Source organism: Neolamprologus brichardi, chromosome 1 (assembly GCF_056152115.1).
Source record: "Neolamprologus brichardi isolate AB-2024 chromosome 1, ASM5615211v1, whole genome shotgun sequence".
Lineage (NCBI taxonomy): Eukaryota > Metazoa > Chordata > Actinopteri > Cichliformes > Cichlidae > Neolamprologus > Neolamprologus brichardi.
The window spans coordinates 7,449,432-7,473,603 of NC_142104.1; the positions used below are offsets into that span (position 1 = coordinate 7,449,432).

Sequence of the window (24,172 nt, forward strand, 5' to 3'; positions counted from 1 at the left end):
CAGCTGGAAAAGAAGGAAAAAATAAACCGCAGAACAAATGCTTGAGAACAGGGAAAGGGGCAGAAAACACATTTTCCTTGGTGTTATCAGCATCACAATAATCGTTAGGCAACATTCACAATGCTGGTTGTGTCTGCCGATGAGAGGTTTCAGTCCATTTACTTTGGGCCTTTATGAACAAGCCTGCACTGATCAACCTCAAGCTAATTGGTCAAATTTAATGCTCCACTTGGCCGAGCTGGGCCGGTGTGGAATGTGAGGTGCCAACAGCAGCAGGAAATGCTTTACTGCTGGGTTTGTTTGCGGTTCCTCAAAACTGGCTGCCATAACAGCCATGTCATTTTCATATTATGAGTGCCAGCTAGAATATACATGCAATTTTAGCTTTCTGCTCTGGGACAGAAATCACCAACACAATGTGGCTTCAATGAATGATTGGTCACAACAAAGCAGCTTCACCGCTTCCTGGCAGAGATCCTGGCTTCTTGCTGCTTCCCCAATCGGTATAGTTATTCATCAGGGAAATGAGCCAAAAAAAAAAATCCTTTACCCAAAAGTGACATTTCACTTTTGTAGATAGCTTTGGAGAGAAAACAGAGGAAAGCAGCAAATCCTCAAAATTCAAAGGCAATTTTTAGCCTTGATAGTGGCTCTCAAAAAGTACAAGGCAGAAAATCTGGTACAATCATAGAATGAATACAGACTTTGGCCGTGTGAACTGCTTTAACAACTGTCAGAATACTTGCCAGGATATTATCACCTGATTTTCATCTAGCGCCATCTTCAGATCAGAATTTTATTTGTCCAATACCATCAGTAAAAAAACAAAACAAAAACACAAACAAACATACCCATTAACCTTAGAAAGACTTTGTGGTAATGAGCAAATTTCTGCACTGAACCTTAATTTTGCTAGCGGGTAAATGTGATGAAAAGGTGAAAGAGGTTAAAACGGGTCAGTTATTTTTCTATAGTGAGGATTTCCTTGCTTCGCTGGCACAAAGGGAGGAAAAACAAAAATAAATTAACAAATTGGCATCAGCTGATATCTGTATCAGGCCTTAGTTTGCGTGCAAAAACATTAAACTAAACTGAATATAATTTTTATTATACAACCTATGTAAGTGTTATTATCTCACCTTTGACATCAGGAATAATGGTGGGCCTAACAGAATTGTTAGCAGGGCTGCAGGCTCTTTGTCTTATTGATGAATGAAGTAAACAACTAATACATTATGCAACAGTTCTGTTAGTTGACTTTGGTGAATTTAAAGGCCACAGATCACTGAGTCATCTACTTTAATGGCACTGATTGACAACCCACGGGCTTTAGATAATTTGACACTGAATGCATCTGTTCAAAACCGAGGAATCAGTTGGGAACTGTCAACCATCTTTAATGATATGCGCAGTTTTTCCAGGTGACGTTCCCAGTCGACAATAAATGGGTGGCTACAGTTAGAGCAGCGAGTGCTGCGTGCCCACAGCGTGAAGGATGACTGAGATGAAGCACCGTCACCTCCACCTATAGTCTAATGCTATCCATCATCTGACAGATCTGATAAATGGAGAGCCGAGTCGCGCTCCTCTTCCCTCCCCGCGGCTCGGCACCGCTGAGCGTCTTGTATTGAAGCTGTGACATATTGTGAAGCAGAGCCTATTAGAGCACACATCACTCACCACAGCACGAAGCCGCCTTCCACATCAACAACATGACAACTGACTTCAATGCAAAGGAGCCTGTAAGTGTGCGTCCATCGTTAAAGCGCTCTGACACACTTCACGGTAACAAGTGGATCGGATCTAATCGGGATGAAGGTCAATACTGATAAGCTAATTTTTGATATGACGCGTTTTCTTCCTAGAACAATAACAAATTCAAAATTTTAAGAAGTGTGTGAGCTTTTCTGATCTCCACTCCACATTACTCCAGTCTTCCCAGCTCTTTTCCTTTTTTTCCAGCCAGTTTTGTCTAAAATCTTGCCGGCTCTTCTGGTTTGGCCTAATATCCAAATCCAAGTTTAACCATTAGCTATTATCTGAGAAATAGCCAGAGGCTGAGGCAGTGCTCTAACTACTCCCAAAAGTCTTGTTTATGCCGTTTCACAGAGAGCAATTACCTCGCAGAGTTTATCATCTGCATTGGCTCGTTTGGCTTCCTTTAACTGATTAAAGTTGTCAGAGTCAATGACTGGAGAAAATTGGCACTTTGATTTTAATAAAAATGTATGTTTGTTTCCACTGATGTAGCAGTTTCTCACTACCTCAAGTGCTCAGGCTTCAGCAAAGGGATACTCAGCTCTATTTGTTCATACTAATACCAGAGTTAGAGATAAATCCGTGTAGTGGCGTGTTCTGTAAATACACCAGTGTTCAAATATGCACGTATTTGAACACACGCACTCTATTTTAACTCTGGAGTTTTCTGCTCTGGAGATCAAACCTGCTGTTTACTTCTTTATTTTGACCATTTAAAACAGCTGACTAGCCACAATTTTCACTATTTTTACATTTGAAAGACAAGGACAAGATATTGGGCCTAGGTGGGATGTTGTCACATGGAGAAAAGTCGCTTACATCAGTTAGCCCAAATATTAAAAAATGTCGACATTTTGGTTTGATCATCTTCGCCACATGTCTGTCTATGGATGTCTCCATGACAAACCTTTTTTCAATTATTTTAATATGCAGGGAACAAACAGAGGGGATGCAAAAAAAAAAAAAGTAACTTTACAGTCCTGCTGCCAGAAAGGTCAAATCCAAGGTCAAAACTGAGGCCAAAAGTCAAACAGAGCTAATAAACAATTTGAAATCTGCCACATTTCATACCTGACACCTATAAGTCATAGAAACTTAATCAAAATTGGAAGATTACATAAGTGGCCTTCTGAAATTAGTTGCCAAAATTCACCAGTAAAGCTGTGCTTCAATCATTTTTGTTCCAACAAATAACTTTTAGTCTTAGACATAACCTCGTGGCATATCATGAAGACTAGAGCCAACCCAACCAGTTTTAAGTGTCACTTTCACTTTCAGTGAGCCAAATTACTAAAGTGTGATTACATTTATTTCACAAGCATTTAGGCTGTAGACCAGTGTGTCTTCCATGTGAATCATCCAAGTATACAGAAATATTTCTTATAGATAAAATGAACACACATAGGCGATGACGTAACGATGTCAGCTGTTGCTTTCAACTGCATAAGCTCACTGTGAGAGACCTGAAGTTGCTCTTTGATTGTGTCAGAATGGCACTTCACATGCATCTGACACCCCGAAGAAAGAGTGTGATGACAAACTGAAGCAACTCGAGGGCTTCTGGTATCAATCAAGCCATAAATGGTATGTTGCAAATGTTTATTTTGGGAATACTTTGAAAGCACCTGTCGTATATTATTAAGCTCTTAAAAATAAATATCCAAATATAAATAAATAATAATGAATATATCATTTTTATATACGGTCTTCTTGGGATGTTACGCTTTTTAGCACATCTATGATTCTCATTTGCAGCTCCAGCATTTTTACTGTTGGATTCTCCCAGAGTAGCTTTGCATGAGTGACAAAAAACAAAATAACACATTTTTATATTGGGCCTTCATCCGCAGTCTAAAACACACCATTTGAGCTCCCTCTGCACTCTTTAAACCAGCCCTCTTCTGATTGGCTGCACCTCTCAAACTCAAGAGTGAAAAGCAGGTGGATGTGGTTGCTGTTAAGCCAGAAATATACTCCTGAGATCACAGTTTAAACTGAGAGACCACGATATACAGTTGTGGTGAAAAGTTTACATACACTTGTAAATAATATAATATAATAGCTCTACCGAGTGTCCAGTTATTTCTAAAACTCAGATTTTTCTCTGATAGAGTGATTGGAACAGATACTTCTTTGTCACAAAAAACATTCATGAAGTTTGGTTCTTTTATGACTTTATTATGGGTTAACAGAAAAAAGTGATCACATTTGCTGGGTCAAAAATATACATACAGCAACATGAATTAGCAATTTTGGTGACTTAGAAAGTTGTCAGTGAACTGAGCTTCATAGCATGGCCTCTTAACTTCTTGTGAGTGATTATGAATGACTACAGCTGGTGACTTCTCTTAGGCCAGTTAAATAGGGCTCATTGGATACAAACGCCCACAAACGCTACAATGGGAAAGTCAAAAGAGCTCAGCATGGATCTGAAAAAGCGAATTATTGACTTGAGCAAGTCAGGAAAGTCACTTGGGGCCATTTCAAAGCAGCTACAGGTCCCAAGAGCAACAGTGCAAACAATTTTTTGTAAGTATAAAGTGCATGGCACTGTTTCGTCACTGCCAAGATCAGGAAGAAAACGCAAGCTATGTTATGCTGCTGCTGCTGAGAGAAAATTGGTCAGGAGGATAAAGAGTCAACCGAGAATCACCAGAAAGCAGATCTGCCAAGAATTAGAAGCTGCTGGAACACAGGTGTCATTGTCCAGAGTTAAACGTGTTTTGCATCTCCATGGACTGAGAGGCTGTCGTGCAAGAAGGAAGCCCTTGCTCCAAAAGCGGCACCTTAAGGCTCGACTGAAGTTTGCTGCTGATCACATGGACAAAGATAAGACCTTCTGGAGGAAAGTTCTGTGGTCAGACGAAACAAAAATCGAGCTTTTTGGCCACAATGTCCAGAAATATGTTTGGAGGAGAAACGGTGAGACCTTTAACCCCAAGAACACCATGCCTACCATCAAGCATGGTGGTGGTAGTTTTATGCTGTGGGGCTGTTTTGCCACCAATGGAACTGGTGCTTTACAGAGAGTAAATGGGATAATGAAGAAGGAGGATTACCTTCACATTCTTCAACATAACCTAAAATCATCAGCACAAAGGTTGGGTCTTGGGCGCAGTTGGGTGTTCCAACAGGACAATGACCCCAAACACACATCAAAAGTGGTGAAGGAATGGCTAAATCAGGCTAGAATAAGGGTTTTAGAATGGCCTTCCCAAAGTCCTGACTTAAACTTCATTAAAAACATGGGGACAATGCTGAAGAAACAAGTCCATGTCAGAAAGCCATCAAATTTAACTGAACTGCACCAATTCTGTCAAGAGGAGTGGTCAAAGATTCAACCAGTGAAGTGAAAATGGCTAAGGGACATGTAACCAAATATTAGCACTACTGTATGTATATTTTTGACCCAGCAGATGTGATCACTTTTTTCTGTTAACCCATAATAAAGTCATAAAAGAACCAAGCTTCATGAATGTTTTTTGTGACAAAAAAGTATCTGTTCCAATCACTCTATCAGAGGAAAATCAGAGTTTTAGAAATAACTGGACACTCGGTAGAGCCATTATATTATATTCTTTACAAGTGTATGTAAACTTTTGACCACAACTGTATATGTAGAAAATTTAAACTGCCATTATTCTTATGGCATACTCATATTTCTACAAAAAAAATGTTCAGCATTAAACCCTTTATTAGTGAATAAAACTGGTTTTAACGACCCAATACTTGATCATTTTTAGGTTGAATATGACCATGTCAAGAGAATAAAGGCGTTTGAGTGCCTTTAAGTAATTTTTTTTTAAATGCCTTGGAGGTCTTGGATTTTTAATTCCCAAATCCTCGCACCTAAAAAATTAGTTGTATCCAGGAAATACTCCTCCTCAAACACTCTTCAAGTGGATGAATAAGACTTCATCTGCTGTGACCACATTGACATTAGCACACAGAAAACACACAACATTATTAAAGACACTACCTGGCAGTGTCAAGTCAATGGAAGATTTAAGACAAATGATCAGGAATACATCTTTTGAGTAAAAATTGTTTACATCCATATATTAGCCCATTTGTTGATCAAATTTCTCTGCTACCTGAAAAATGTGTATTTTGACAGCAAGTCTGGTCAAAGCTAGATTTGCACTTCTGCATTGGATTTTTAACTGATGATATCATCACTTACTGCATATAATCAAGATGCCACTACTTCAGTATGTGCAGCTGAAGAGGATGGTGTCAGGTGGTACCAAATCTTCACTGGGTGTTTCAACCCTTAAATGCACAACCCCCTAGTTGGCAAGTAAGCAATGGTGTTGAAATCTCTGCCCATCAATTCCAGACCTCGGGCTCACCTCCTGCCATGTCCAACAGCAGCTTCTTTCTGCTGCCTCAAGTCAAATTCGGCGCACAGCTGTTTCAGATCCTCCCCTGATATTATCTGTGAGCACCGTCCATGTAGATCGCACTAGCAAACATCTAAACAAAACTTCCACAATAAACAGCCACTATCTCTTTTTGTACTCAAGGAAAAATAACTGGAACATACAGTACTGCCTCCTTCGCATCTCTGACCAAATGTCCATCCTCATGTCCGCCCACAGAGAGTTCCACAATTGCCCTTTTTATTCTGTTGTAGCCGTGTTATCAGCTGATGGATTAGTTGGTATCGTTTTCACTTTGTGGGTCTGTGAGTGTTTATGCATGTGTCCTCGGGGCAAAATAAGAGACGTAATACAGCACGAACTACAACAAAGGGGGTTCTGGTGTTTATACAACTGTCTTGGGACAGATGATACTACTGTTTCAGCGCAGAAAGAGCAAATCAAAAAACTTTACAGCTATGTAGTTCAGATGAAAATGGAATGCCAGATTCAACAACAGCTGGTGGTTGCATTTATGCGGAAACATGTCTGATATGGTCTCAGGTCACATATATAAGCTCCACAACAGCAAGTTAATAATAACAGAAATTTGGGAGAACAGTGGAAGGCAAATGTCACAAGCAAAGTCACATTTAAAGTAAAGTGCCAAGAAAAGACTAACCATAAACTGCTGAAGAGGGAGTGATCGTTCTACAGAGATAAGCTGCGACCACAGATACCTAAGTTAATAGTACATTTAAACTTTCACAGTGTCACGCATTTCCAATTTTTATAAAATGATGGATTTCTTGTGTTTAAAATGAACGAACAGTTTACTGATTTAAATTTTAAGCTAGGAGCTGAAATAATTCCTGCTGGGTTTAGGTAGCCAATTTAAATTTACAGACTGTGAAGGTCAGACAGAAGCGGTACCTTAATGTTATTTCTTTCCCAAAAGCTGTGTCATAACCAATTTCAGACTAGCGTTGTGAGACTGGATAACTTCTACAGTTGCACAAGCTAAGTTCATCTGTCAGAAGGGGCGACAGCCGACTGTGATTAACCCAAACATCAGTGCTCCCGCTGTCGTAATGTAAAATGTGTTCAGTTCCACTCTGCCGTTGCGGTAATGGAGGTGGTGTTCCAGAGTGAGAGTGCAATATATAAATCAACCACCAGATTTGTCTATAAAAATAGAAGTTAAATGGAAGTCACTTTCAGTAACGCATGCTGCAAAGCACACACATACCCACACAACGTGGAGACAGTAAACAGCTTGTTACATCCATGCACTCATCTGCACTAATCGGTAACAAAGTCTTTGATCAGTAATCACAGTGTCTCTCTTTGAAAATGCCAAAAAAGAATCCTCAGTCTTCCTAATCTCCTGATATCTGCTCAAAAACATAAAAGCAGCCAGATAAACAAACACACAAACAGCAGGGTCATGTGTGTCAGTATGTGTTATACAACCATAATTTGTCAGTACGTTCCTGCATTAGTGCGGAGACATTCTGCCTGTTTCAAAGAGTCCACTGTCCTCCAGACTCACCAGTGCTGTTGGATCGTTTGTTCCCCAGTAAATTCCATCCTGTAGGCAGTTTGAGGTGGTGCAGGGCCAGTGCCAAACTCTCATCCAGACGCTCACACTCCTGCAGAGGAATCTGACACTCATCCAGCAGCAGCGCCCCATCGAGGCCATCGGCCCGGCCCACAGTGCTCACCTGTGTGGAGGGTGATTACAGAGATGAGTCGAGTTTCATAGAGGTTGAAGTGAGCCGTAGACTAATGGGAGCACTCGTTTTAAAGCGCTCAGCATGAAAGCATTAACCAAATGCCTTTTGAATAATGAAATATGTAAATGTAGGAAGAAACATCCACATGAGTGTATCAGCGCTAAGCTCGATTTGAGGATGCACTGTTTTGACAAAAAAAAAATCATGTTCGGATTTATAAATTGGAACATGCTCCATTAAGTTTGAGTGCCCAAGAAAATTATTTTATCTTACTCCTCAGAAAAGCAAACTCATAAAATTTCCATGGGATGATAAACTATGCTGAAAAGAATTCATTAATTGAGCACCGAGAACTGTCAGACATTAGGCCTTGTCAGGAAAGAAACAATAACAAGGCAATCTTTTGTTTAACTGTCACTTTGTACACAGAGCTGTATTACTTGTAACCAGTGGTAACCAATTTTGTTTTCCAGCCCTGTGACAAGCTTCAGTATTTCTATTATTCAACTGATGACATACAGTAGGAATAGAAATGACTCGTCTTTCTGCTCACCAGGAACTGGGCCATGTCAAACGCCAAATCCTGAACAAAGCTGAATCGATGCTCGGCCAATGGCGCCACGTGAACCAGATGGGATTGTGGCTCCTCGGGGACACCTCGGGTGACTGAGCACAAGGTGACCAGCACCACTTCGCAGCAGTCATGAGCTACAAGAGACACAAAAAGCAAGGGTGAAAAGAGAGAAAGAGGGGATTACAGAGAACTGATCTGTGGAGGACAGTACCATAGTGTATAGCATTTTTCACAACGACAAATAGATAATATTGTGTATTTTCAGTGTATGAGATTAAACGTTTCTTTGTTAGGATTAACCCATTTCGGCTATAGATGACTGACCTTGCTATAAACTCAAGTCATATAACAATACAACAATATTTCAACTAAACAATAAAAAATTATTGCCCTAGCTAAAACACTAGTTGCTTGAACTAATCATTTATACTTTATTGATGTACAATGCCAGCTAAATGTAGGGTCTAAGATGTCCTCAGATGCCAATCTTGCGGAAATTAACTTTAGTTACTTCAGTTACAGAGTATATATATTTCTGTTGATGCAGCCCACACAACTATCACAAGTCATTGCAACAATATTGGCTATTTGCACAGTTCATGTCGCAGGTTTAAAATAGATTCACTGCATGAGGTGCAAAATGCATAAACGATATTTCTACGCAAAATTTTTAAACTCATCTGCTGAATTGTGTTCAGTTTTGAGCGTTTTCATGTTGTGAGACCCAGCTTCTGCAGGCTGAATAAATTGAAATATTGGTCAATGACAGTATCTCTAATACTAACATAAACTGTAGTGCCAGAAAACTACACTTTCTGGAGGGGCCACTAGTAGCTGGCAAGAACTATTTTGGTCTCTATGCATACATTTTGACGACATAGCAACTATACAGTGGGTATACAAATTAGGGCTGTGCGATATGACCAAAATCTTATATCCCGATATAAGAATTCTATCGTCCGATAACAATATAAATCACAAAAATGTAACATTTTCTGTGAATCTCTGGCAGCTCGACTTGCGGGAAGTGTTTCCAGCTGCGCGTCATGTAGCTGGAGTCGAGTGTTTTAACCGATGTATGAAACGACACATAATTTTAGACATAAGCTGTAAAGGCCGCCGTTTTCTTTGTGAGTATTTATTACACGGCGTGCTGCGGGGAAAAGCCTGTTCTAACGTTTGAGTCTAAGGTTTATTTTTTAGCACCTGACGGTTCTTTTTTAATTCTCATCCGTAAAATAATCTGCTCTTTCACGTGATTCAGTTTATTTTGAAAAGTCTCAACAGGATCTTGAGCTTTATTGTGAAAGGTTTATGTAGAACATAAACAAGCGGACACGTGATGGTGTTACCGTCGTTGTTGCTAACCACAACGCATAAAAACAGGCGCTTGTCCTTCCATATAGTGGTTATATTAAAAGAGAGAGAGAGAACTTTAAGAAATTAATATAGCCACTACAGTGACCATCAAAACGATGAAAAAATATTGCCGTAAAGAGTTTATTTTGCGACACCAGGAAACAAACGATAGCATAAAATGAAACGATAGACGTTTTTATATCGTCATCCGATATATAGAGTTATATCGAACAGCCCTAATACAAACTCATTTACAGGTGTGCTGTCACAGGCAGCTGCAGTTATTTGCAACAGTAAGCCTTACCTCACTATTTTTGATTCAATGTAATATTAACATAAAATGGTTTGGTCTTATAAGAAGATTGTATTTCAATTTTTGATGAATGAAAGTTGTTTGGGTTTTTTAATGTTACTTAGTATTAATTGCCAAATATCTTCGTCTTTGCTATGCACTTGTGGGATTTATGGTTGCAGCTAGCTGATAACTTAGACTGGCACAGCTGACATCCAAAAAATTAAAGCCCAGATTATACTGCTGCAGACAGGGACACCCGTTATACTTCTGTGATGCCTACTTGAAGTCTCCTGCCTGGGGTGTAGTTGGCACATTATAATGTAAATTCCCTATGAACGAGTCCACGTAGTCACAAAAAGAAAAAACAGTCAAGCATAACTACGTCTACACCACTGTACGTCACTCAGACCCTAGTAGACCCTAGTGGGTTTGTGGATGCCGAAAATATAATCAAGGCTTGAGATGGCACCATCTAAAACACTAATGTTGTGGATATTGGGTGACACTGGTTAGCTGCATTCATCTTTTACATATAGTCTATGGTTCAATGGGTCAAATATGATGGAGCGTTAAACAGGGCGCAGAAAGTGATGACGCAGCGATCCCAACATAATATGTGCTGTAAGCTCAATTTCACATTACCAACAGTCCATGCTGGCCCAGAACAATTAAATAAAAATTATTAACAAGTCAGGTGTTAATGTTATTAGTAACACCTGTACTGTTCCTAGATAAATCAAAATATTGCTTTAATTCAATCTGCTCTAATAAGAGGAAATCAAGCATAAATTTGACTTTTAAAAAAAAGTATCTTTATTCAATTTAATCACTCCATTAATTGAATTTTTTATCATTTTAGAAGCACTACTTGGATGAAATGGTGAACTCGTTTTGTCACAGTAATGAGCTACAAACGAGTGCAGAGCTGCAATGCTGATTTAAATCCTAATTAATACAAATAAAATCACAATATTATTTCACTTAATGGAACATGTGTTAAATTCTTCTGACTAACCGCCATTTACTCACAAGTCACATCGCAAAGACTGAACAAAGCACACTAATGTCCACAGTGGTTTCATAACTATTGCTTAGGGAGTGGGTCAGTGCCTGTCCCCGACATGGGAACTAAACCTCACACTCTGAACCCACTTTCCTCCCCAAGAAACCATAGAGAAATATATTAAGTAGAAATCAATTTATCCATTAATGCATTTGTTCATTTTCTTAACCACTTATTCAAATCTGGGTCACAGGGAACTGGAGCCTACCTCAGCTGGTGAGAAGAGCGACAGGCCCGTCAAATCAATTTAAAAATATAACATTTTTAATCTACTACGTTTTGGAATCATTTACAGTCCGACTAGTTTCTCTTCCTTCCTCTGCTCTGGATTTCACCATGTGTAAAGTGTACACGGTGTGTAAAGACCCTCATTTTGCCCCACAGTGTATAGTCGAGCAGAGTAGAAAGCCATAAAACAAAGTTACTTGAGTTGAGGACAACTTGATATATTATTGCGGTGGCTCTTTTTTGGCATGCTCCACTTCAGAAGCAGGAAAAAGTACACACAACGCACACCTCACTTTTCATCGGTTATTTACAATGAAAAAAGATTCACTGTTAATTTCTCCTAAACATGGGTACATGTTATCAGTGCAACTGCACAGACATACTTTTTTTGAAAAAAAAGAAGAAGAAAAGCCTGAATATTTTCCCTAAAAAACAAGAAAACAATCATATTAATTCAAGTTCATTTCACTTTATATTTTTCACCTCTGTTTTGACATCCTCTGTGTTACTGTAGCAATTGCTTTTTAAAATGTGTTAATTTGGCAAAATAAGATTGAAAAGTTGCTCATTTTTTCAGTTTTGTCTAGAAGAAGAAAACAAAGAGAAAGTCAGGGAACACTGCCATGGTCCATCTGTCCACTCCCAACAAGATGTCAACACACACAGCCAGTTTCAAAACTGATTTCCCACTTGTAGTTATTAAGCATTGCATGAATTCACATATAATTTCTGGAATCTACTCCACATGCTCTACAACAAAATCAGCCACATTTGCACGTCTGCAATACCCTTTGTTCTGGGAGAAAACTTTCTGTAACAACAGATCCATATATTTTATAATTCGTCAATGTTGTATGTCGCTACCAACGCAGTCAGAAGGATACTAGGCAGCTTGATAAATATTATTTGAATCAGAGATATCTTAATCCAAAGCAGTGATTCAGTGAGTTTGCAGTCATTTTCCCAGGTCCCCTGGGAACTCTATCCCGCGACCTAGTTGATCCCTTTAGAGCCCAGAAGGGCCTGATGGAGAAAGCATTGAAGCAAAGCTAATCTGCTGGTAAAGTGACACCAACTCCCTCCCAACTTTAAGCATTAATTTAGTGGAAGTCGTACCAAGATAAACACAGTTTATAATCCTGCCACTTTTATTTTCCTCTGTGGAACGTGGACCATTGAAGGAAGCAATGACGTCAGTGACATTTCTTATATCATAAGACCAGATTTTATTACATGAACATTTTAGTAGCATGAACCCTTGTTACCACATCCAAAACATGTGACCTCCAGTAAGCTCTGATGTTCCCTAAGAGCTCGAGATTTTTATAATGTAATATTTATTCTTCAAAAGCCCAGATGGTCTGGAATAACTTAATGTCATAGCTGATTCCTCTTATGCTCTGATCAGTCAGTGACTGAAAATATTCAATTAACATGAACTCTGGTCACAGGGTCACAGTTGCATTGCAGTTTTGACTACCTACTTTGTGTGTGCAGAGATCTCTGACCTTTGCTATCAAGGTTTCCTGTTGATTCTTGTTTATTTTCCAAGAAAAAGCACAGAAAAACAATTCAGACCAAATATGTTCCATTTTGCAAGCAGAAAAAGTGGGAAAAGCTCCAAGAGGAGTGATAAATGGGATAGACTCTAGAAAGTGAAGTGATTCCTCTTTCTCCAAAACAAAACATTAGTTTAAAATGTGGACAGTGGTAGCAGATGATTAATCTTTTTTTTCTCCTTCCTGGTTAAACACCTCTTTTAATATTAATTTGGGATGCAGCACATGATGAATACAGAAGAATTTAAAACCACCTTTTAAGATAATGTTCAAACCTCAGTTCTTCTGGAGCACTGCTACTAGGTTTTGACTCAAATACACAAATACAATACAAGTGATCTGCCATAAAGTCGACTTTTATGATGGCTATAAAGGTTTAGAAATGAGGTCAAATTACTGGGGGTGCTCTTTCATGTATGTAAATGCTGATACTGTACTGAATTACAATAAAGTGGACAGGTGCTGAAGTAAAGTGACAAGTAAGGGCATAAAATACATTTACTTTGTTAGATAGACAAGTTCAGTTGCTTCTTAATGCAAATATTTACTTAGTCAATCATGAGGAAATGCAACTCAATGCATTTATGCATGTAGACATGGTCAAGACAACCTGCTGAAGTTCAAACTGAGTGTCAGAAAGGTGATTTAGGTGATTTTGAACATGGTTGTTCAAAATGGGCCGGTCTGATTATTTCAGAAACTGTTGATCTACTAGGATTTTCCCACAAAACCATCTCTAGGGTTTATATAGAATGGTAAGTAAAATATAAAACGAGCAGCAGTTCTCTGGGCAAAAGAGCATCGTTGCATGTGAAACGCATTAAACCTTGAAGCAGATGGGCTATAGCAGCAGAGAGCCAAACTGGGTGCCAGTCCTGTCAGCTAAGAAACTGGTCAGAATTGGTGTAAACATAACGAAAGCAAACATCCTCCCTTTTATCAATGATTCGGGCTCTTCTTGGCAGACTCAGGGCTCTTTAGTAACAGCTGAGCATCAAACGCCACAGCCTACCCATGTTTTGTTGCTGTCCATCCCTTTATGACCACAACATACACCTTTTTCTGAAGGCTCTTTTCAGCAGGATTAGATGTTCTACCAGAAAGCTCAAATCAACTGAGCTCCAACTGGTTTCTTGAACACGACAATGAGTTCACCGTACTTAAATAGTTTCCACAGGCACAAGATCTCAATCTAACAGAGCACTTGTGGTGTGGATGTGGTGGAATGTATCACGGATGTAACTATGTGATGCTGTCATGCCAGTGTGAGCCAAAATCTCCATTTGCTGACACAGACGTAACATCTTGATGAATTTACGTCAGCAGTTCTTAAGGCATGAGGTGGCCCAACGAGATACTGACAAAACATTCCTAAATAAAACAGCTGGTGCACTTTCATAGAGCATCGGCTTTAGTTGTTAATAATCCAGGCTAATCTTATTTAAAAGTGTCTGCAAACACAGTCTCTAACAAATATTAAAAGCTGTAGGTGGAGCTGCCATCCTTTGGGTGCTAGTAAGCTGCAAGGCATTGTGGGTACGATGGCTTACCGGGACACAAAGCCTGCAAGGTGTCATGACTGCTCCTCAGGGTGCTGGTCAGGTGCCTCTGTGTACTGCCAGCGAACAGCAGGAAGTAGTCCACGCCCTCCTCACTACCAGCCAGCTCGTCATCACTGAGCTGTACTGTGATAACACAATGACCCTGCAGAGGCACAGACAGAACGTTAGGAGGGAAAAGGAAAAACAGAAAGAGACAAAAAGAAAAGACATGTTTATAACATGAAATGGGCACATTATCATCCACCTGCAGATGCCTGCAGTCTAACTCAGCTCTCTTCTCAGTGGCCTACATGTCTTGCTTCATCTGCTTAGCCATAGATACCAATCTAATGCCATCAAGTCAGTGTAATTCAAACACTGTTTGTCACTTTAGATGCATTTATTGGCTGCAGTACCAGGTGTGAACTCGACTCTGGACAAGTGGATACCAGATCTTAAGAGTGAATAATAGTGCGTGCGGAGACTCCTGATCTTGTTAGCACCGCAGTTGTTTACAGCAATTACATTAACGCCTCAAATCAATATGGTAATGTTTGATTGCTGATGAAATGTTACACACCACGTCATTAACAAAGAAACAAGCAGACAACATGGAGGAGCAGCTGGACGTCTGCAAAACAGTGTGAGCACAGTCACCATCAGAGAACAGCACAAGACAAAGAAGCACATTCAGCTTAGAAATCTAATACAATAATAATCATCACAACAACAACTAAAACAGCTTTGCCGTGGCTCTTTTAGTCTTGTAGTCTTTAAAAAAAAAAGAAATTTGAATAAACAGTCTTCTCATGTAAGCTGGATTTCCTATTAGCCCTTTTTTGTTAGGACATTACAAATAAAAATATGCTGGGCGATCGTGGCTCAAGAGTTGGGAGTTCGCCTTGTAATCGGAAGGTTGCCGGTTCGAGCCCCGGCTTGGACAGTCTTGGTCGTTGTGTCCTTGGGCAAGACACTTCACCTGTTGCCTGCTGGTGGTGGTCAGAGGGCCTGGTGGCGCCAGTGTCCCGCAGCCTCGCCTCTGTCAGTGCGCCCCAGGGTGGCTGTGGCTACAATGTAGCTTGCCATCACCAGTGGGTGGATGACTGGATATGTAAAGCGCTTTGGGGTCCGTAGGGACTAGTAAAGCGCTATATAAATACAGGCCATTTACCAAAAATATAATGAAATAAACACAACAGTGTAAGCTAAGCAGCTAAATAGGTTCAGGGTGGTACTAAAAACACAGCCATGTAATTATAATGCAAAGACCAGCCAGTACAAAAACTATGCTGTTTGTCCTTTTTCATGTATTCTGCATCATCAGCAGGTGCAGATGCTAAGTTTGTGCCTTGGGGTTCAGCTTTGCCATGGCTCTTTTAGTACGCAGGATTTTGTTTTTCCACCATTAAATGCTTCCAACCAGAAATTACAGGTGAAAATTAACTTATAACAGGTATTTATTGTACACTGCCACTGGCCAATAAATTAAATAAAATAAAATAAAATAAACCATACCATCAATTTGTCTACACATTTTCTTAATACGTTTAAAAGTACAGATTTAGTGACAATTGACAATTGGCTTATTTGTGACAGAGCATCATCTGAGGACACTGAGGAGGAGAAATAGTAACAAAAAATAGGGATATTGTTCAGAATTAGCTGCTTTCCATTGTAGGAGTGCAGCTTCTTGACATGGAGGAGGGATAATGGGACATTTCAACCCACTTAATCTGGCCACCGTTGCAGTCTTTTTACTGGCCTTGTCCAACGTGAGCAGTCTGTTGTGACGATCTGAGCTTAACAGGGTTAAAGGTGTCTCCTCCTTCTCTTATAAAACGGGAGCCTCCGGGCCATGTTCCTCGCAGGCGGATATCAGCAGGTGGACAGCAGCTAGGCAAACCAGCAACCTCAACATTGCAAGGTCTCTGTTTGGCAAGCCACTACTGATGCTTAACAATGTGAGGGGGCAAAATGTGGTCAAAGACAACCACATAGCCCAGAGGCCATACAGCCAGAAAAAAAGCCTTCAGTAACCTTCAGACAACCAGGACTGCGCACAATGGAAAGGGTGTAGGCTTTTCTATGCACAGCCAGTATCAGTTTTAAAAAGCAGAGCCACTGAAGTAAATGAGTAGTAGATGGGAGGAAGCCAGCAGGCATGACATTTTCTCCATTAAAAACTCATCTCTTATCCTGAGCCCAGATTGGAAATTAGGGCTCGGTGCTATTGAAAGGATTGGTACCTCAGAGGATTTGTGAGTTTGTACTCCACGTGAAAATGAAAACGTATTAGTGTGAAATAAGTTCCACGTTTTCACAACGAACAAAAGAGAAGCAAATGTAGAAATGGTTTTCTCTCCATCGCTGGAGGCGAGTGGGAAATTGCCTCAGTCTGAATACCACTCTGCTGCTTTTTGACACAATAGGTGCTCAGATTTCTTAAAGCAGCCCACCAAAATCTCCTTATTCCACCAAAGTTAATACCCACCTTTGTAAATACCATTATAAGCGATTGATAATTTCCTAACAAAGAAAAACACTTTAAAGGGGACAAAATAAATGACACAAATCTTAGAATATTCAATCTTGGTGTTTGAAATTCAATTATTTAAACAGAAGAAAATTACAGCATAGATCTGAATGATCAGATCAACCAGATCTGATCAGTTTCAGTACTTCAAATATGTCAGCAGGAGGTGGGAGTGAAGGTGAAAAGCCAGAGATGTGAAACATCTGCTGGAGAAGGGAGGGGATGTAGCTACACACAAACAAACGAGCACACAGAAGCCCCACAATAAAACTAACCCTGCTGACATTAAGTTTTCAAAACAACAGTAATTAAAATGGGAAAAAGGAAATATTGCAGTGACTCTCCCGCTTAATATAGAAAAACAAACCTGTGGTTTTAAAGCGGTGTTCAAATGGATGTCTTTCAGCCACTGTATGACTGTGCTCTCTGCTGGTTATAAGTACTTAACTAAGTGACCTGCTGGGGTATTGACCTGCTAATCATGGAGCTTCAATAGGGAACAGGCAGCTTTTAAAGCAGCATCAAAAGCACAGCTGGAGACTATGAAGCCAACCCCCTCTTTTTAAATATGCATATGCGTGTAGCCTTTTCCACACATCTTGCTGCAGCGCTGGTTTCATCTGTCCAGGTAAGTTAAGGCTTGGTTTTAAGCATTTGCATATACTGTTACGACTTCACACTGATAATTATTTTTAAACTTATATGGAAATTTTAGCGAGTGTTCACTTAACTCAGGCTTTGTTTCTTACTACAGGCAGCTCTATCCTTCACTTCACCACCCAAACTAATTGTCACTTGTTACTTAAATCCAATAGATCTTCATTTGTATCTTTTTGTGCACTCTGTCACATGAAATCTGCGATAACAGCACATTTTTTAAAAAACAACAACAACAAAAAAAAACATCTTTTAATGATGTTCAGTAAAAAGTTAGCCTCAAAGTTTATGGGTGTAATTGCTTGGCATTGTGATTCATCCTTCGTGGCATTAAGCCATTTTTATTTTTACAAGCAACTAAAGCCAACTCAACATGAGACCCTTCTTTTGGAAGCCATATATTGCAACCTTTTGCATGGTTTACCCTTTGCTGCTTTTGTTCCCAACATACAATTTCAAAGCCAATTTACGGAGCAAAACTGGCCCCTGTTTACACACTAACATGAAACATTGGCAGAGCAAATTAAGCAACCCACATCTTACAAGTCTGCTGACATACAGAGCATCCCTTGTCCCTTCAGGAGGTAAACATGCACCAAGCAGCATTCTTCATGCAATGAAATGTTTGTATTGCCAATATGTGAACTGACTGCAGCATAATCTAAAAAATTAGAGCTTCACAAACAGATCATCAGAGTTAGCAAGTAAGCTAATGTTAGCTACGATAATGTATAATAAACCTAGTTGTATCAAATGAAACCCTTATGCCAAATATTAATGTCAGTAAAACTGGGGCAAAACTACTTTTAGCCAGAAATCCGTGGAAGAAAAATACCAGCATGACTAAGGCGTAAGGAAGTCCTGTGACTGACTGACTGTTTACATTATTACAAATGTTACAAACAAACCATTGCCACATTCACACAGCAAGGGACGGGATTTTTGGGATATTAATTTATGCAAAAAAATCTAATAGTTTATGCAGCTATTTTAATTCTAATCTAAAAGACACCCCGCCCCTTATTTTTACTGTAGTCTGGTTTAATGTGCTATTAAAACATTAACAAAAATAAACCTATAAGCGGTTTGCCCACAAAAAAAAAAGAAAAGAAAGAAACTGCTCAAATTTACCATCCGTCAGACCAAGAAAAGCTGTTTTGTGTGGGACTCCTTTAAATAAGAACAAAAATGTGAAATATCACGCAGGCTACTCCAGGTGAAGCTAACATGTCACACTGATTTTAGAGCAGTCTGCTCAATAATCCTGATACTATACTGCCAGCAGTGAAAATCAGAGTATTTTTGCCTGAAATGTCCAACCCTGAGGTTGCTTTATTGCTTGATATAGATACAGGCAATGTAACAAATAGGTCACAAAAGCTAAACCAGATAACTTCATCAGTTAATGTCATTCATGATACTAACTTGTGTACTGTGTCAAATAGTATTGAATTTAGCAGCATGCACATAACAGTGCAAAGTAAATGTGTATGTATGTATGACCCACAGCCCACAGTAGCAGCCAAGAGCAATACAACACTGGCTGTTAGCTATCAATCTGTAATCTCCCTGCATGTGCAGCTTTATCATTTCAAAGTCAATTTTGTCTTTATTATGCTAATAATCAAGAAATCACTATGGCGGTCTCTTTATTGCTTTGAAAACTAAGTACTCACAGGACAGCTTATAGAACTCCCTTTATAACTTGAAGTTATCAGTTCCTGTATCATTTTATTAGGCTCTCGTATCTTTGTGGGGAAATGTTGACCGACTCTTCTTTACAGCTTAGCTTTATGCATACCTTAACGTCCCACAACAACATTTCAGCCCGACTGAGGTCTGCACTTTGGGCGATTGCAACACTTTTCTTTTTCAGCTATTCTGTTGTAAATTTGCTATTGTGTTTGCGATCATTTTCAGCCAAGCTATAGCTGTCTGACAGATGGCCTCACATTTGACTAGAATACTTTGGTACATAGAAGAATTCACAGCTCACTCCATGACTGCAAAGTGCTCAGGTCCTTAGACTGCAAAAAAGCCCGAGTTATCAACCATCAACCACTGCACTTAACAACTGGTATGAAGCGCTGATATGCTGTGTTTGGTTTGGTCGGCACTGTGTATTATGGACAAACATCTCCAAATTGGCAAACATCTTGCAAGTTTGCACACCTAAGCCATGCTGCCATATTTGTTTCAGAAAAAAAGAGGCGTTCTTCAGGCAACCCTTTCATACAATTGCTCATTCTGTTTGTAACTACAATGTCACAAACTGGCTTATGTGCAGTTTTTCTGAGCATTACACAGTCTCAACTTCTGGTGAATTTCCTGAGATGTCCAGTCTGGAAAGATTGTCCCGCTGTGTTAAAACATGTCTGAATGTTCAGAGATTGGCAAACGGCTAAAGCGTCTGTTTTTACAGAGATGGTCATTCTGGCAGATGGTTAGTTAATCACGTGCAATTGATTAGCAGCACCTGGCTACTACTTACCCTCTTAATTCCTACTTCATAGAGTGAAAACGTTCCTTTTTCTCATGACTACACATGAAAGCCAGTACATAAAACAGTCCGACATACTTCATGACAGTGTGTGTACGTCTCGTAACCATTTTGGCTGTATTGATACGCGCCATGTCAATATGCCAGCTATAGAATGTTGGCTGCAATTCATTTAAAGGCTCTGGAAGCCATTAAAAAAAATTGTATAATTGTAGTTATCCAGAGAAGCTTTAACCTGGAGACAATAACCAAGCAGTCAGTTCACAGGTTCAGCCCATGTAACTGGTACCGTGCCCACAGTCACGCATGCTGTGTTAACCACTGAACCCCTACCTGCTTATTTAATTGTAAGCCGCTCTGGAAACATTGTCTGCTAAATGCCAAGAATGTAAATAGCATGTTTACTCACAGCTAGAACAACAGAGTCTCGCTGTTATGGAAAGAAAACTCATTTTGTTAAGAACACCCACAACTAATCCCCTGCCTAACAAATCATGTAACCCTCTCCCAGCGCTCGCTAAAATAAAATCAGCCCTTACTCAATTTCTTTACCCATAACATGCTCATTAAGAATCCTTCTGAGGACAAAGTAATATTACAAGAATATCGAGGCCTTGACCTCTGTTCTTCTCAGAATATGTAGCTTCTAGATTTAGTTCTGCACTTATAGACTGGGGCTGCCATTTCATCTAGAAGGTAGAGCCCATGAACTATATCTTTTTTTTTTTGTTTAACGATACAATTACAGGCTGACTACTTAACCCCTATGAGCTATCTCACTGTGAACTGCTGTGATAAGTTTCTAAAATCTGATGTCTAATGAGGCCTGACTGCCTGCCTGGAGTTTGAGTGTAAATCACAGATAAGGTTGTCTGGGTGGTTAATGTGTGAGCCAGTATAGCCTTTAGAGAGACACACATACACAAGCACACACATCCCCTCACTTATCTCATTTCCTATGTGCCTTCTACACCTGCCAGTGATAGGAGACCAGTGTAACCACTAAGATCAACTCAGAAACTCCCCTCAAAACACAAACCTCATTAAATATTTATCAAATACTGCAGAAACCCCAGTAGCACTCAAAGACATTTTAACTCTACCTGGAAGTCCATTTTGGACGCAATTCAAAAGTCAGTAATTAAGAGTTATAAATGAGCTATAAATGGAAATTTTGATATTAAGGGATTGCATATATCACTCACATGTACCAATCAGTTTGAAGGGGTGCATGTAACCATATCTATATTAGGTTTTGTAGTTTAATTACAGATACTGAGTTATCTGTAAAACCAAGGTTGTATAAAGTGGGTTTAAATTTACTTTAAAATACTAAATGAAGCAAATGTGGCTTATCCTCCTTAAGAGATGCACACTCAAAATAAAGATTATAATTCCCTCCCTTAAATAAAGACTACTCTTTTTTAAGCAAGTTTGCAGAATTGCTTGTTATTTTATTTAGTTTTTTAAGTAAAGCCAAGTTATCTGTTTTTACACCATTATGCAAACTCACCATCTCCAAAACAACAATAGCAGCTAAAAGGATCATGAAATTGATTGAACTTAAAAGGCGGAGGGAGTGGAAAAAGCCATATGGCCTGATCAGCAATATGAGCAACAATGCAAAGCGTTACATTTACAAGTTGAACACCAGCTGTGTTGCCAAGCTTTGGCCAGCGACAATGAAAGTAGCTAGAAAACTGCTGACATAACCCACATGATATGCCACACAGTTCGGCAATCTGAGACGACCTCAGCAACAAGCTACATCTCATCTACTTGATCTACCTCACGTGACTTCACTGAAGCAAAACACACAGGTGCCTCGCTCCAAAGGACGGGACAAAGGACTGAGAATGACAAGAGACTCAAGCAAGCAGCAAGCTCCAGGGTTAAAAAGTTAAGCCATTGTGTAGTGGCCGCTTGAGACCATCTTCAAGAGTCACTCCCAACAGACTCCAATGTCCAGCTTGTTCATTTGTACCCAAATATGGTTTTAATTAGAGCTGGGCGATAGAACGATAACGATATGTATTGCGAAATAACTTTTTCTCGATAGAAAAATTTAACTATTGCGATAGGCCTCATCTCTCTTGTTCTCTTAAAAAAAAAGAAGAACAGCCAATCCAAATTAAGTAGCGCAGAGCCGAACCAATCACAGCTGCAGCGTCACGTCACGTGACTTGTTACTACAGCACAAGTGCCAAGCCGCACATGTGTATTTGTTTGGGAAGCAGCCAGCCACCGTGCTGCCCGGGTAATAGAGGAAATGAGTGTGCTGACTAGAGAAAAATCAACCGAGAGCGTGACCGAAGGTTACCGAAGAGAAAACAGATGATGGTTCCAATGCCGGAGAGATTGTCGAACGGAAGAGCCATAGAAGTTCCGTAGTGTGAAGGTATTTCGGCTATTTCAAGTCTGACAAAAAACAGAGTAGCGCGCACTGTAAATTGTGCCGAACGCAAGTCCGGAAATCCAATAAACCAGTGTATGCTCAATCTCTGACCGAAAGTGCTAATTCGTCATTCGGCTTTTGTTAGACTAAAGTTATATATATATATATAATTGCACCTAGGATTTGAAGAATGTTCCGGTAGCATCCTTATTTTAAAACCGTTTGAAAAGCTAAGCTATACAACAAGGAGAGATTGAGAATTTCCTTTTAGATCTCAGTTTATTTGATATTGACAAAAGTTAGTCAATTTTGTCTGTTCTTCTGTAAAACAAACTAAGATTTATTTTTAGAATTAATATTTTGTTTCTAAGTGGAATTGACAATTTAGTAGTCTGTTTTGTTTGTTCTATTTTGAAACGTAAACGCTTTAGTGGCTGCCTTTTGTGTAGTTTGCAATATTTGCCTTTATTTATCTGAGAAAGTCTCATGTTCCTTAAGTACATCTACCCTGTTGAACTTATTATGGGAAATAAATATTTAAATCAAAACAAGCTGCTGATTATTTCACATTTTACTTGTGAGCAACGGCACATTTAAATCTTACAAATATAGTTATTTGGCTTATATCGTGATATATATCGTTATCACCTGAAATGAAAAAAACATATCGTGACATGAAAAAATCTTATATCGCCCAGCTCTAGTTTTAATACGTCCAAACGTGCTCACTTCGTGCTCCAAAAATCAACATAGCAATGATCAAAATGCTCACACTGAGCATCACAATGGCTATGTCCGTCATTTAGAAACAGTGTCTCGCCACATGTTTTCGCCAGCTATTTTATTCCAGCAGACAACTGCACAGAAATTTGTAATGATTAGCATACAGCACCTTGAGCTATTGTTTTATGTAGTCACAAATGCAAAAAAGTCTCTACGCAAAGGATATCAGGGGCAACATACTCAACCTGCAGCCTTGACATCCCAAACATTCGTCAATGTGGTTAAAATATGAATGAATTGATGAATATATAAAAACCTACTTCCGGCTGCTCACAAGGGCTCGCCACAGCGGGGAGCTCTGCATGTTTGATTTGGCTGCATTTTTTATGCCGGATGCTCTTCCTGATGCAACCCTAAAGGCATTTGTATCTCCTCGTCAATAAAAAAAACAGTATGACTATGAATGGCTATGATCAACTTATCATGAACAAAGGGATGTTTGGAAAGCTGGTTGTCTTTGAGAATGTTCATCTATTTATCTCTGTAACGTTGACATAGTAACAGGTGGTTAAGATACCTATGTACTTCAAAGCTACACAACACTAGGTTAGGGTATTCCTGATGTGTATGTCTTCAAAAATGAATGGATCAAAGAAGACACTTCCAGGAGGGAAAGGTTTTATTCTGACTGAAGCCACAGTGCTTAAATGTTATTTAAAAAATTGATTAAAAAAAAGATGTGTTTGGAAGAATAGTTTTATGCTGTCTTGTAATATTTCTTGTCATTCACTTCCTACTCGGTTATGTGGGTCTATTTTCTTTCTTTTTCATCATCAGTGTGTCAACATGCAAAATGATGGCCTCAGACATAGAAGCGGACAGTAAAAACA

The 24,172-nt window shown here is 39.4% G+C and overlaps 1 protein-coding gene across 6 annotated transcripts in view; it reads right to left on the bottom strand.

The window, feature by feature from the left end:
• The window catches only part of akap13a (A-kinase anchoring protein 13a), a 125,198-nt gene that overhangs the window by 80,543 nt on the left and 20,483 nt on the right, over window positions 1-24,172 (bottom strand). For all 6 annotated transcript variants that reach the window (XM_087845798.1, XM_087845740.1, XM_087845632.1 and 3 more), the window contains exons 3-5: window positions 14,484-14,637; window positions 8,409-8,563; window positions 7,672-7,843 (exon numbers count right to left, since the gene is read on the bottom strand). In XM_087845798.1, coding sequence (XP_087701924.1) covers window positions 7,672-7,843; window positions 8,409-8,563; window positions 14,484-14,637 — 481 coding nt within the window. The remainder of the gene's footprint in view (window positions 1-7,671; window positions 7,844-8,408; window positions 8,564-14,483; window positions 14,638-24,172) is intronic.